This window comes from Nyctibius grandis, chromosome 2 (genome assembly GCF_013368605.1).
Source record: "Nyctibius grandis isolate bNycGra1 chromosome 2, bNycGra1.pri, whole genome shotgun sequence".
Lineage (NCBI taxonomy): Eukaryota > Metazoa > Chordata > Aves > Nyctibiiformes > Nyctibiidae > Nyctibius > Nyctibius grandis.
Window position 1 is genome coordinate 18,401,427 of NC_090659.1, and position 15,163 is coordinate 18,416,589.

The 15,163-nt window shown below is 41.4% G+C and overlaps 1 protein-coding gene across 3 annotated transcripts; it reads right to left on the minus strand.

The window, feature by feature from the left end:
- Positions 1 to 2,070: 2,070 nt before the first annotated feature.
- On the minus strand, positions 2,071 to 13,119 carry CCT8 (chaperonin containing TCP1 subunit 8). Of its 3 annotated transcripts, none has more exons than XM_068395188.1 (16): positions 12,976 to 13,119; positions 11,851 to 11,941; positions 11,168 to 11,247; positions 9,844 to 9,993; positions 9,383 to 9,563; positions 8,619 to 8,680; positions 7,780 to 7,917; positions 7,152 to 7,330; positions 6,127 to 6,193; positions 5,959 to 6,046; positions 5,733 to 5,848; positions 4,464 to 4,535; positions 4,072 to 4,236; positions 3,522 to 3,641; positions 2,994 to 3,085; positions 2,071 to 2,309 (listed from the first exon to the last, which is right to left on the minus strand). In XM_068395188.1, coding segments are annotated over exons 1-16 (1,662 nt in total). In that variant the 5' UTR covers positions 13,036 to 13,119; the 3' UTR covers positions 2,071 to 2,308. The 3 variants fall into 3 exon arrangements, with proteins under 3 accessions (XP_068251289.1, XP_068251288.1, XP_068251290.1); XM_068395187.1 differs by having other exon boundaries at positions 2,987 to 3,085; XM_068395189.1 differs by lacking the exon at positions 2,994 to 3,085.
- Positions 13,120 to 15,163: the final 2,044 nt, after the last annotated feature.

A 15,163-nucleotide genomic window follows, 5' to 3' on the forward strand; every position in this document is an offset into this window, starting at 1 on the left:
GAACTGGGTTCCAATGTAAGAAGCTGTTTCTTCCTACACATATTAGAGCTGAGACAAATTCAGCATCAGCTCTCTTTCCACTGTCAGTTTATGTCCAGTAGAGGAGCCCTCAGTTTGCGAACTCTCTAGGAATTCTTTTGCATGGGAACCCTAGGCTGGTATTTTGGCAAGGCTGGGGCTCAGATCTCTCCCTTTTGCTACAGGCACTCACTCTAGCGTAGCCTTTCAGCACTGGAGGGTTAAGGGAACTAGTGCACTAGTCAGTGCTGCAGTGACTTGTAACTGTAAAGTTCTCCCCAGGCTAGGCTTCACGTGGGGTTTCACATAAATAAAACCTTGGCTCCTCTACGCTAAAGCAGCAGCTGCTTACATTCAGTGCGTTAGTAACGTTGTTTTTAAGAAAATGGGCAGTCTTACGTGTTCTTGTTACCCCTACAGTCCTCGGCAGTAGCACTTGTGCAGCTGACTACATCAGTATGCCAATCCTTCTGAAAACTTGCTGAGCTTATTTTTCAGCCACACCAGCAACTGACTATAAAGCGAGCATTAGTGTAGCTGTTGTATGTCAGCCTTATTTAGGCATAAGATAGTTGCAGACCTGATTTAGCCTTCCACTCCCTTCTGGCTGTGAAATAGAGTAGCACTGGCAAGAGTCATAAAAGGATTAATTATTGAAGTGGCTTGAATTTCAAGTGCACTTGAAATTCTCCTTTCAAGCTACTCTGAGACACAAGCTGTTTACTTTCCAAGAAGAATCTTAACGGGGCTTCAGCTGAAAGATTCCAGCACCCTGCATCATGCTCGCTGTTGCTGCTCGGTGTTTATTTTTAAGGCCTTTGGAACAAGATGCAGTTCACTGCTGTTAGGCTGCCATTTTGAGAGTGTGGAGACTCAAAAGGATGAGGATGAAATAGATGCATGTAACAAAAACAAATGTAGGCATGGACCACAGACCTGCTGCCATACTTCAATACTCATTTGACTTTTTACACTCAAATATTGGGTAAGGAGCCACATTAAGAGCACAAAGAGCTGCAACAATTATGGATGATGCTTTCCTGAAGTTCTGAGCTCCCTGCAGCTGGCTCATGGTCAGTCTTTCTCATCCACTGTACTGGGTGCAGGTGTCAAGATGGTAGGGCTGCAGATGCAACCTCTGTGTGGAGAGGCTGGGCATGCCTGATGCTGGACACAGCCAGCTCCAACAGACCCACTGCAGGGCACAGGTGAGCTCCTCGGCCAAGATGGCGGCACCTTAGCGAAAGCCTGTGCAAGAAAGGGCAAAACACTGCCCAGGAGTGAGGGGAAAAGTGTGGGAAACAGCCCTGCAAGCACCCAGGTAAGAGCAGGAGGAGCTCCAAGCACCTGAGCAGGAATCTCCTGGAGAGACCATGCTGGAACTCCATGCTTCAGCTGTGGAGGCGCTCAGGCCAGGGTTGGTGAGTATGTGCCTTGAATGAAGCTGCAGCCTGCAGAGAAGAGCTCAGACGGGGGCAGGTGTCCCTGCCAGAAACTGCAGCCCAGAGGACCACACAGGAGCAGTTGTTCCTGGTGGACTGTAACTTACATAGAGGATGCCCATGCTGAAGCAGCTCAGGAGGATTGCACCCTGTGGGAGGGGAGGAGGGGAAAAGCGTGCCTAGGAAGGAGCAGCAGAGAGGAGCTGTTATGGACTGACCCCAACCCCCATTCCTCGTACCACTCAGGGGGAAGAGGTAGAGGAGTCAGGAATGGAGGAGCACAGCTGAGTCGGGGAAGGGGGGTGAAGAGGAAGGTGTTTTAGTTTTTGTTCTTGTTTCTCAACCTCCAACTCTGTTTTTAATTGGTAATAAATTAATTTTCTGCACATTGAGTCTGTTTTGCCTGTAACAGCAATTGGTAAGTGATCTCCCTGTCTTTATCTCAACCCATGATCTTTTTCAACTTATGTTCCCTCTCTGTCCTGCTGAGGAAGGGGTGTCTGGCAGCCAGCCAGCCAAGGTCAGCCCCACCATCCCACAAAAATGCCTGCATAGTCACATAGGGGGAACAACCATGTCATGACAAGTCCAAATAAAATGACAGTTAACATTTTAGCAGTGAGCACGTTTATTGAAGTGTTTGAAGTTCTGCACTCCACTGGACACCATTCATAACTTAAAGGCAACAGAGCAAAAACATTGTGACAGACTCGAACTGGAATATTAAAAAACTCACATAATCATGTCACTTAAGAAGTACAGTTAAATTGCTCAATCATTTTGGTCTTCATCCCAGTCCTTCTTTCCTGATGGAGCTTTAGGGCCACCAGCTGGTTTTGCCATAATGATCTTGAAGATAATAGGGAAGCAGAAAAAGATACGGTTAGAATCAGACTCTTATCCCACTCTTACTTACAGCCATATGATGCTGACTGTCAACATTCATTAACTCATGCAGTGTCCCTACTCTGAACCTAAGCCAGTGAATATTATCCATCTAATAGAGATATTCACAAATTAGGTTTTTCTTTCTTGAAAACGGCACAAGCTAAGCCCTGATACACAAAAAAAAAAAAGGGCTTTTACCTCATTTTTGCATGCAAATTAAGACTTCAGTTAGTCTACAGAAAGTGAGTGCTTAGACAGGCTAACTGGTGACTGGTTTACAGGATGCACACTACAGAAAGCAGAATTATCAGCTATTGTTCTGAATTACTGAGTCTAAACATCACACTTTAAAAGTGTGAAGTCCACTAGTCCCACCACATTGAAGGCTCATTTTCTGCACTTGCTATAGTGACAAGTAACATAAAACTAAAACTGCACTTGTCATCCCTTCAATAAAAATTTAGTTTTAGGAGTAAAATTCATTCGCAAAGGCACAAATACAAAAATGTAGCAATAAGCACACATAAGACAGCAGTGTTACGTGTCCTCAGGGAAGATATGATTTGCCATGTGCTTGTCAATATATCCATGCATGCACTCACACACAGATACCTCTCTGCTAGAGACACAGAGCTTACTGCATACTATTTTTCAGGCTCATCTTTCCAGTCATCCTTATCCCAATGTCCTTGTTGCTTAGGGGCTTTTGGACCGCCTGCTGTTTTTGCCATAATAATCTAAAGAAATTTTACATGCAAATACGTTTTTCCTAAAGGTCCACAAAATATATAAAGTTATGACTTTTGTCATTAATATTATAACCTCCATTTTTCCTAAAAGTTGGATTTTCATGTAAAAACAATGTATGAGAGAAGGTTTCTTGTGTTAAATCTTGTTCCCACAGAAGTTAGGGTAACTTTCTAGATACAAGCATCAACTGTCAAATCTTAAAAAAAAAAGGAACATTAATAGTGCTCCTATGGAAGCAGCAACACTGCAACATTCCAAATTATGAGCTCTTGAACAAACTGCTTCCTGCCTTTCATAAATAAACGTTTTCAAGTATGATATTTTTATGCCTTGCATTCCCAGAAGATTCACATTTTTTGCATTGGTGTTCTGCACACTGAGTTAAAGGCTTCAATTCAGCACCCAAACTACTTGTAAGCTTACCTGATCTACCCTTAGGACAGTCACTGCTGCATTTGTAGCTAGCTTGATACCCCAGGATTTTCCAAGGTATGTGTCTAATACACCAGCTTCCAACATATCCTTCACAGCAGCAGCTTCAGCCTATCAGACAGAGGGAAAAACATTACTCAAAACTTTCTCAGGCTTCTACGTAGCAAGTTATTGGGTTTTCAAGGTTACGGGTTTAGAACACTTTTCTGATCTCATCTTCGCTCTTCAGAAAACCTTCATTCCTAATCCGTTAGCAGGAAGACAAAGTAAGTAATTACTAAAGACTTATCCTCCATCACATTAGCTCAGTATCCCACTTCACCTCCTACATAAGGCTACTACCCTACCTTGAATTTAACTGCTTGATGACGAAAAAAAAAAAAACACTTCAGTATTACAATTTTAAGAAGTTCTTCTTCTAGACTGTGCAACACAGCGCTTCAATGATCTAAGTTAATCTATAAATACTTCATATTGATAGAAGTACGTTTAAATATAACCCTGTACTGCAGAGCACCAAGCAACGTGAAAGACTATTTACCTCAATATCAAATCCAACATTTTTGTTCCCTTCCTGATGCACAGCATAAAGTTTGGAGATGACCTCATTAGCCTTTACTCCAGAGTTTTCTGCCAGTGCTCGAGGAATTGCTTCAAATGCCTCAGCAAACTTCTTGATGGCATATTGGTCCAGCCCAGGACAAGTCTAAAGTGAAGTTGAAAACCATGTCAGCATTTCAAAAACTGTAAGATAGGGAGGTATTTTCCCCTACATTTTTTACTGATTTATACGCATTAATACACATACATATTTTGGTATAAAATAGTATGTATATATTTTTGTAAGTCACATATATATTTAAGTACATATATGTGTGTGTATGTGTGGGTGTGTCTATAAAAACAAAAAGGCAAAAAGCACATTTGCTGTACCTCTCCGTAAGATGTGATCTGCTTGGCTAATTCAATCTCTGTTGCACCACCTCCAGGAACAAGACGTTTATCCTGTGGACAGACCATCCCAAAATGTAAAGTTTTGCTTAAAGCATCATATTAATTTTTACTTTTTAGAATTTATATACTCTATCAAGAAGAATACAACAGAACTTTATCCCACACAGACTTACTAAGAATCCACTTCAGAACAAACATGCATTATAAGAGAAATTTACCACAATTTACTCATTCATTCCAAATGTCTTTGAAGAAAAATAGCTTCCTTTGTAAAAACAAAAATAATAACGCAGTGGGTTTTGTGTCTGAGGTTTTGTTTGTTTGTTTGTTTTAAAAAAAAGGTAATTTCAACTCTTTGCTTACTAATAACAGAACTACTAGATTTTTTCATCTTTTCTGTTAGCTTTTTGGGAAATATTATCCTTTGGCAAACCAGCATCCACTTAAGAACTCCCAGTCTTTTAAACAGAAAAGTAATCATCATAAATCAGAAGCTAGTACAACTCCTGGACACAATCATAAACGCACGGTCTATGGCTGCTTCCGAACTCTAAATCGATGTGCATGTGCTGGCATGTACAGGACATTAAGTGTCAAACAAAAGTTTAACATTTTTTGCATGCCACCTTCCGAGTAAATACACAGACATTTCCCTTTTGCATTAATAAAAAAAAAGGAAAGAAGAATATTCAAGTACACAAAAGCTGCTCAGAAAAAACTCTGAAGAACTGATAAACTGATAAAAGAACTGATAAAGCGTATCTGTAGTATGTGGAGGAAGCGTGTCTTGTCACCAATGAACTAGAAATTTAGTTTGCAACCAGTCAGTTCCTCCTGACCCCCTGTGACAAACAAAGCTATCTAGCTTTTCTTCTGTGCCTGGTTTCCAAGGAACATTACAAAACTTTTAAGGAAATAGTCAACAAAGAGCTGACTGCCATTAGAAAGTGGTAGAACTCATCTATCTTCAAGAACTCACCTCGTCACTGGAAAACTGAGTGCAGTTACATGCTGAGCACCATCTTTTACACACACTGCATTCTCAAGGATGTCAGCAGCAACCTTCCCTACACGGCCCTCTACACCTCAATACTACACAGCCTTCTCCACACGTCAAGGCGGCTCCTAAGCTGACAATGTAAATATCTGCCACAGCCTTTATAGCAAATGAGCACAAAGCAAGCACAAGTATTGCCTCAAACTGACCCATAGCTCAGTTTTGGTAACTGAAGTGTTCTGGTTACTTACCCTTGTGAGTACTTTGAAAGTATTTACACCATCATCCACTGCTCTCTCTATGTCATCCATCAGATTGTCTGTAGATCCACGAATGAGTATAGTAGAAATGGCACCATCCTCCTTTTCTGTTCAGACAGACATGTGCATTACTGAATTAAGTTTGTTAGATGTGAAACATGTATGAACAACGTGCTTCTAGAAGAGTACCATTAGGAGTTCTACAGAACATACATACCATGCTTAAACACAACAACTTGTGTATCCCCAACCTCCGATAAATATACACTATCGCAGTGACCCATTTCTTCTAGAGTAGGGGGAGTCTGGAAAGAAAGACAAGAGTTAAGAGGTGAACCTGCTCATCAGTTCTCTCCCTTCTGCTCCTCATTTGAGAAGTCCATACCAGTCTGGGTAGGGCTGTTGCACCAACAGTTTTGCAGAGTCTTCTCAGATCCCACTTTGAGTTCAACCTTTAAAGACAAAAACAGCCTTTCTAATAACAAGTTTCCAGAACAAATGTTAACACATAAAAGTAGGTATTCCCTTAACTTGGCAGCACGTTGTAAACTAATGACATCTATCAAAATTTACTGCATCAAGTTATAAAGTCGACTCATCGATTTTTTTGAGTTATGTTTTCAGAGATGCTGTGCAAAGCCTATTTTCTAAGAATTTAAAAACGAGTAAGTAGTTCAAGTACATGGAAATTATCAAACTTCATCTGCTAGTACATAAGACTTGAATTGATCTTTACAACACCTCTACAATAATCCTTCTTTGTTATGCAAGAGATTACAGTATCATGCTCCATTTTGAGAAGTTCAGACTTTTTGGACACCACCAATAAAGTTACAGCTTTCAACAAAGGACAACTTATTTGTGTGAGATGTGAGAGCTGCTGCTAGTAATTCAACTTTATGTTTTGCAGGCTGTATTTCAAGGATGAACAAACATACTTTATTTATAGATAAGAATTACAGAAAACTATTAAGAATTAGTTCTTCCATCCACCAATACATAAGTGATGCACGGAGGTGTATCTCATCATTGCTAAAGCATCACATGAGGACTGTGACCAGGAGGAACCATTATGGTATAGCCTTATGTGCCTTTGAGGCCACATTCCTCTTTGCTAGATCCACACATTTTGATATTCTTGATTTCAGTTGTGCTATAAAGGCACTTCAACCAGAATAACAGTACCATATACACAAATTACACCCCAATTAGCTGTCATATAGAGGCAAAACACTGTCAAGAAACATAAGCTACAAAACAACCAAGTTGCAGCTCAGGTTTTGATCCACTAGAAAACCAAAGTGTCTGCAATATTTTTTTTCTAATTCATTTGAGAGGCAAGAGACAATTTGGCAAGTACATTTCACAAATCTGGTAGATCAAATGTTTTTATGCTCTTACAGTACTCACCTGACTAACATAAGATTGTATTTGTTGGCATAATGAAGCGCCATGTCTGCCACTTTGCCACCTGTTACTACTACGTTTGCACCACTATCGGCAATAGCTTTGACTTGCAAATCCATTAGATTTTCTTCTCCCTTACTGAAATTCATCAGTTCTTCAGCATTCTTTATAAGTACAGTGCCCTAGTAAAACACATACACTGTTACCAATTCAGCATTAACTACATGCCTAAATGTTTTTGACAAACTATTTTGTCTCCCAATCTATCCATAAACCTCAGAAGTCATCCTATTTTATAATACTGCCACCCTTCCCAGGCAATGGAGTAAAACAGGTCCAAAAAAAAAAAAAAGTTCAATTCTAGCACTTGTAGACAACTTTGAGGTTCAAACATTCTAGCACATACTTTGGCTCAAATAACCCAACAAAACCAACATCATCTCCCCAACCACAAAACCCCTGTAAAGCAAAATCAGGTTCAGATGTTTTCTATGAACATTTTTAAACTAATGAACTCAGTATTAACAAAAATATCTCAATCACCAAGTGTCAAGAATATTTATAAAAGTCTAAAAATAAGAGTGCATGAGCATAAATAGATATATATATCTTATTTTGAGCTTCTACATACCTTAGTTTCAGTTATCATACTATCAAAAGGGCAGGAATACACAGCTATTTTTGCATCTTTGACAGAAGTAACATCTCCTTCAGTTTCTTTTTTAAAAACCATGCCATGCAGTACTGAGGAAGCAGAGATACCAGCACCCTGAAAGAAAAGAAATGGAATGGTAGAAAGTCATATTATTGACCATTTACTGTCAGAAAGCTGCACTACCCTTTATGAAAAGCAGTCCCTATATTCATTTGAATATAACAACCTAAGTTTTCATTGCAGCACAAAGAAATAACACTTAAGCTGATTTAGCAACATCAAATATTGTCTTACAGGTTCCCATTTTAAGATTAGTTGGCGGTCCAGGTTAAGACCTGTGACATTCATTTTCTGTGCTCAACTTGTTATGCATTTAGTAGCTCTGAAGAAAACCACAGGGGGAAATTCATAGTAGATATAAACTTGTTCCAATCCTACATACCATACTGAAGTCTAATACCCCATTGACAAAAAGAATGCACGATTAGACAGCTACACTTCTGCCAGCCTGCATCTTAGCCTAATCTTGTGACTGCTTCTACAACAAAGATGCAATCAACATCCCCATGTATCTGATTCAGTTAATGTATCTGATGCAGTGTAAACTTTCAATATGAATGATTTTTGTTTCTGAAAGCTGCTACTGGGCACTAAACAAGGAATGTAAAGACCAATTTCCAAAACTTATTATGCATGCTACAACACAACAGAGACTCAAATAGAAAAGGCAGTTTTGAAGTTCAAAGATCTAAAAATTAACTTTCATTAAACTGTGTCCCTTAATAATACGGCAAAGCCAGCTACTTCCAACTTACCACAATTTTGCACACTCTGATATTATCAACGTTGAAATGACCAGAATCAGGAAGAATAGAAACTGTTTGGAAAAAAACAAACAAAAAAAGAAATAAAAAAGAATTAATTTGTATTGCTTAATGAATAAAATAGAACAGTGACACCATACATGATGCCTGGAGTTTTTCTGAAGCACTAAAATTCAGTGGTTTGAGATGCCTGCCTAAGTGTAACGCAATTACAGTCTGCTAATAACTTGCATCAAGGTAAGCAAAATTTTGTTTTTACAACGTAGTAATCAGAAAGCAATATCTATTCAAACTGCTCAGTTAAATTAAGTCCGAATATCCATTTATACATGTACGTTCAAGAGCGAAGTCTGACGGAGAATATTTTGAGAAAACACTTAAACTAGACATGCAAGTTTTTTCTTGGAAATGTAAAGGGAGAAAGCAACAACTCAACACAATTATAGTCTTGCTTCGCTTGTTCTGTGGCTGAGACTAGTAACAGCTTATCTGAAGTGTAATACATCTCCCTAATGATAATAGAAAGCCATTTCTGTAAATGATTAGTACAAAATACAGACCTTTTCTGAGCCACAATACCAACGAAGAGCTCAACACAAGAAGGTTATACTAATTTCAGAGTCTAAAGCATTCCATCCAATCCAACCTGATAAACTAAAGATACCTTTTATCTTACTTGAAGACGTTAGTAAGGATCATAAGCAAACCTACTCAGTTTTTTAGATGCATGCACAGATCTGCTCTTGTCCACTTACCACAGGCCTGAGCAATAAGTCTTGCCAAAAAATGTTCATTGCCATATTGTTTGCTCATCACTGACGTGTGCAACAAAGATGCCACTTCTTCAACATCTCGAAGGTTCTTTGCAGAACAGCACACCAAGTCTGGAAGAATTTCTAGGGCTTTCTTGGAAGCCTTTTCATATCCTTCAATCACCTGTGCAGCAAATAATAAACATTCACTACATCACTTCACTATGCATTCACACTGCTTATATCTCCTTTTCCAAGGGCCATAAAACATTAACGGATGCAAAAGCTTACAAGGGAAGCAAGCAATCATGAGCAGCAAAAGATATACTGTTCTTCTTCATATATCTGTATCTAAAAAATTAGTTCAGAAGGAAGCAGATGAATCACAATATTATGAGCCAAGAATACTAACCAACAGCAATCTGAATTCAAGCTATGGGCATTTTAATAACAATATAACTTGCCTCTGAGACTGATAAACCCATCCTCAGAAGGTCTTCTGCTAACTCCAGAAGAACTCCAGCAAAAACAAGGACAAAGTTTGTTCCATCTCCAACTTCTTGCTCTTGCATGTGGGAAGCCATCACAAGCATTTTTGCAGCAGGATGCTGAACCTTTACAAGAAGTTACACATCTTAGTTACTAACATCCCACTTAACAGTACAGCTCCAGGTTTTTCTGTGCATCCAGTATAAGCTCTCTTATTTCAAATTGTATCTGAAGATACTAGAATGCACAAAATTGGAAAAGAAAGCACCATAGATTACCTTAATTGACTAACTTCCCTAATAAGCTAAAGTACAAACATATATGAAAACAATATCAGAGAACTGAACATTCCCCCTATGACATGAATTAGACATCCTTGATATTGGTTCCGTGCTATTTTTACAGGATGCAGTGGCTTCACAATCAAGCTCTGCACCAGGAAAGCAGCCTGAAGTTTAGATCTTCAAGCTGAACTCATGTATGTAACAAGCAAAGTAGATGTATAAATTACAGGTTAATTCTAGTGTTTTTTCTGCTTGAAGACTGCACTGCTTTCCCTTTCTTTCCAAGAAATGCAATAAAAATGCTGTATTCTTGAATATAATTAGAACAGCTGTCATTTTATCCCAGAAAGTAACATGCAAGTCTCATTAGATTAAGTAACTAGTCTGCAGATTATTTTTTAAAAACAGAACTGAGACTTCCACAGTTATTCTACTTAAACTAACACAATGCTTTAAGTAAGGAGATAGTGTAAGTATTAACTATCTCTATCAGTAAGTATAGAATTCAGTAAAACACTATTTGTGTTGTGATACAAATTTGATATTAAAAGTTAGGACAGGTCAGTCTTTCCACACTTTTACTGTATTCACAGGAGAATGCTGCTCTATCCTCAGCTTCTTAAATTTAATTAACGTATTCTAAGCAGACAGGAGAACATGGCAACGACCAGCACTGGGAGATTACACAACAGCTATTTCATTCAGAATTTTCCAAACACTGTATTGTCTAGACATACCCTCTTCTAAATCTGCACTGGTTGTGGGGAAAAATATAGGCAATTCTTAAGCATCTCCTGCAACTACTAAATGCTGCTTTACAAAAGAGTTCTATTCCTCACTATGGATACAGCCCACTGACTTCATTCAAATCCAGTGAAAAATGTAAATGATTTACAAAATATGTAAATCACCTGGCAGGGTGACATGTATTTCCTTATTAACATTCAGAACCACAGCAGCCCACGAACAGAAACACTAGTTCACAACTGACATCTTCTGAAGCAAGAAAACTTACCTCCAGCTCTCTCAAGATAGTAGCAGCATCATTGGTAACAAAAAGCTTCTCCAGATGATTTATAACCATTTTGTTCATTCCTAATGGGGGGTGGGGGGGGATTTAAAAAAATCATTCATTAGGCAAACATCATTTTGTACACAGATGCCGCTTCATAACTTTCAGGTATATCTTACACGTTAAAATGTTAGCCCTATTTATAATTCAAGAACCTAAAAGATTTTTGCAAATAACACTTGGAAGTCTGTTACATTAAGAAAAAATCAGTAATTTCTGAATAAGCAGTTCTCTCTTCAGAAATATTAGTACATAGTTTACTTAATCGATACTGGAGAACACCTTTTGTCTTGGTATATCTGACTGGACACGGTATGGTTACGTTCATTATGACTATCTACCAAGTTACTGTCTTTCCTTTAATTTTTGTAGGTCTTCCATATAGCAGTAAGACAGCAAAGAGGACACAGTAACTAGCACAAAAACCTGGCAAAGGCAGGTACATTGTGCATAACTCAAAAGCTAACCAAAGTCTGACCTGTATAGCCACAAAGACTATATTTAGAGTTCTAGAACAAGTCCAATGTGTTTTCTCCAGAAACAGTTGCTTCTTTGTCAAGGTGGGTTTAGCCTTCAAATATAACGTGTTGCTCAAAAACACTACAATAATTTTAGTACTTATTTACCATTTGGTCCATAAGCTGTACGGGTGGTTTGAGCAAGTTCTTTGCATGCCTGGATGTTCCTATAGACAGCTTCTTCTAGTCCTGAATAATGCTAAAAAGAAAAACGTGGGCTTTTTAACAAAAAAAAGAGAGGGAGGAAGTAGTCATTTCTCATCAAAGCACAATAATCTACTGAGTCCATGAAAGTGTTTGATTAATTTAGATTTGGTGTTTCACTTAAAGTTTTAACAGAAACTAAACCTTACCCAAATACAGTGAGAAAAGAACTAGTGCATACTCTTTCTCAACTAGGCATCTCAGCGGGCACAGTAAGTTTCTGAACAGAAAATTGAACAGCGATTCAACTTCCAATACAGTTTGCATCTCTTAAGTCTTTCAAAAAAGTTTCCAAAGGGAAACAGAAAATAGCTGATACCAGATTGGAGAGGAGTATGGGTTTTGTAAGCATGTGGTTTTGTACATGCCTCTTTACTCATAACTCTGTATTCCACAAAAATCATTTAACTCAGTTCTACATTCAAACATGTATAGTTTGAAATTCAGAAGCAGAATGATTCACAAAATATTTGTGTTTGAGAAGCCGATCAGCCTGGCTTCAGTTTGGAAGCCTTGAGAAAAGAAGGGATCCCCAGAAAGGGCCTTAGGAAAGAGCAGGGCACAGCGCGGCCTGTAAGAGCATAGAGAAAGGTTCTCTCTAATAACATTTACTCGCTACGCACAAAAGAGACATCTCGGAATGCAGCTGCCTCCTCGCTTTGTAAGAGACAGGCCCTGTAGAAGGCAGCGGCCCCGGGCCGGGGGGAGGCAGGTGCTACACCGGCTCCGGCAGAGCCTTCTCGAAGGCCGCGTGCGCCAGGCGCCGCCCTCCTCCCGCCGGCGGCGCAGGCCGGGGGCGGCCAGATCCCGATCCCGCCCCACCTCAGCCTGCCCGCCACGGCCGCCGAGGGGACCGCAGCCCGGGAGCGGAGAGCGCGAACCCCCTCCCCCGGCCGCCACCCTGCCCCACGGGGCGCGTGGAGCCGCCGGGCGCCGCGGCCTTCCAGAACCTTCCCCGCGCCGCCACGCTGAGACCTCCCCCCCTCCAATCCTCCTGAAAGGGGACTTCTCCCCCCGCCCCGCTCTCACCTTCGCCCCCTCCTTGAGCATCTGGGCGAAGCCCGGGGCCTTGGGGACGTGCAGCGCCATCTCCGCTCCGCTCCTCACCGGGCAGACACCGCGCCGCGCCCGGGACGACGGGAGCGAGGGTGCGCGCAGGCGCGATAGGGCCGCGGGAGCTGCCGGCAGGCAGGAGGAGTTGCGCGCAGGGACGGTCGATGGCGGGGCGGGGCGGGGCGCCGGGAGCCGTCAGGCGCGGCGGGGCCGGGGCGGGGGCGCGTCTCCTGCTTCCCCTCAGAACCAGCGGCGGGTGGCGCTCGGGCGGTGGCGGCGGCCCGCACCGGCTGTCCTCTGCGGCGGACCCCTCGCTCCTCAGGCCGGGGGGTTTCTTGAAAGCTGGGCCCCCTAAAACACCACCCCGCCTGACACCTTTTTCTCCTGGCAGCCGCGGCGGAGCCGGCCCGGCGGTAGCCTGACCGCCCGGTAAAGGCCCCTCGGCTTCTAAAAGAGAACGAGGATGGATTTAGAGCTGCTAACCTGAGGGGTGGCAGGCTTGTTCCGTGGCTGTGCCTTTTGCTTTAGGTAGATGAAGTCTACAAAAGTCGATGGTTCATCTCACTTTTTCAGTATTTACATAACATTTATGTCATTTATCTAAAAGGAAAAGAGCCCAGACCATGTTTTTTCTGAAATAGGTAAGATAAAGTTGCTTCAATCATTGTACCATGTGCAACTCAGTACCTCTTTTTGCCAGGGGTGCTGAGTGGTGGTGTGCTTTCCTAGGAAATGTCGTCCATGCAGTAAAGATGGGCAGTAACGTGGCGGTGGCTGATGCTGGCTCCTTCAGTGTCTCTCTTTCACTGTTGGGTTCAGCATACTCTCTCCCGGGCATTTCTCTGAGTACATTTAGTGATACATGTCCCAGAAACAGTTAAGAGCCTTCATTGTCACTGATGGCAACAAATGGTCATAAAATGTTGCAGACTCCAGTTGAGTATTTGGCTCAGTACATACCTGACTTGCTCAAATGGAATCGAAATGTACTGATAGGAAGACTAAGTACAGTCAAGTCCTCACTACCCAGAGTAATCCCAAGTAATATGTGTGCCATAGGACATGCTGAAGAGTACTTTGGAGGCTCACCTTGACATCTCTACAAGTAGCTGAGGTCCAGCCAGGAGACAGTGGAGCTGCTTTAGGTTTATTAAGTTTTATTAACTCTGCTTCTGTGCCACACAAAATCCACGTGTGAGCTGACACAGGCAGGACACAGGAACAGCCACAAAACCACGGATAAAATGCAAAGAGCAAATTTATTCCCGTTACCTCCAAACCGGGGGATCTCTGAAGCAGCACCTGGGGCAAAGGCACGCAAGCGGGGACGCAGGCACCGCGGAGCTCGGTTCCTGCTAGAGAGAGAGAGAGAGATTCTGGGCCTGCTGCCTTCGCCTGTATATTAAGGGTTTCTAGCAGGCAGTAGTTTTCCACTGCACTTTGATCTTTCTCACAGCAGGGCAGGAATCTCAGGCATGAACAATTAGGTGCCCCTGAGTCTTATCACAGGCCTATGTTATCTGAATGCAGATGTTCTACTTGTCCAGCACACAAGACTAAACAACAGTTACTAGTATGATATATGTGTTTTTTGGCACCCCAGGTGCAAGTCACTTGAGCGTGTTTACAATCCTCCTCGCCAATCTTCCGTTATATTACCACAATGCAACATACTGTTTCAAGACAAGAAATTTAAGGCCTTAGAAATAATACTGCTGCCTTTAGGCCATGCAGTGTCTAAGCCTGTAACCTAACAGAGACTGAGTTTCTCACCTCTGCAGCAGAGACAGGCCACCTGCAAGGTTAATTAAATCACTTGATATGTGTTCCTTAAGCAACCTCAAGAGGACAGACTTGGGTTAGTTTTACCATCCTATAATTCTAAAAAAGTCAATCAGTTTTAACCTGTAACACATCATGTCAGTGTAAAAAAGAGTGGTGATAGAAAGCAAAACTACATAAAGCACCCCATGAATGAACTTCAAAAAATCTGTATGCAGTTTTTCTAGAAGTACTTAGAGGCAGATGCCACTTGAAGCAGAAGAGGGTACTTATTCAGTCCTGACTATCATGACCAAGGAGTGTGGGCGCTTCCAAAAGGAAGTGCTGGGGTTTGGCATAGCGGGCATAACCCCATTTATCCCTCTCTTCTCTCTTCCAGTGT

What these genes read in the sequence shown, in the direction of transcription:
- CCT8 (XM_068395188.1), bottom strand. Translation starts at nt 13,035, where the DNA reads ATGGCGCTGCACGTCCCCAAGGCCCCGGGCTTCGCCCAGATGCTCAAG. An exon ending in TGCTCAAGGAGGGGGCGAAG is followed by an intron (nt 11,942 to 12,975) that starts GTGAGAGCGGGG and finishes TTTTCTTTTTAG; the next exon opens with CATTATTCAGGACTAGAAGA. An exon ending in AGTTGTTGTGTTTAAGCATG is followed by an intron (nt 5,849 to 5,958) that starts GTATGTATGTTC and finishes CTGTCTGAACAG; the next exon opens with AAAAGGAGGATGGTGCCATT.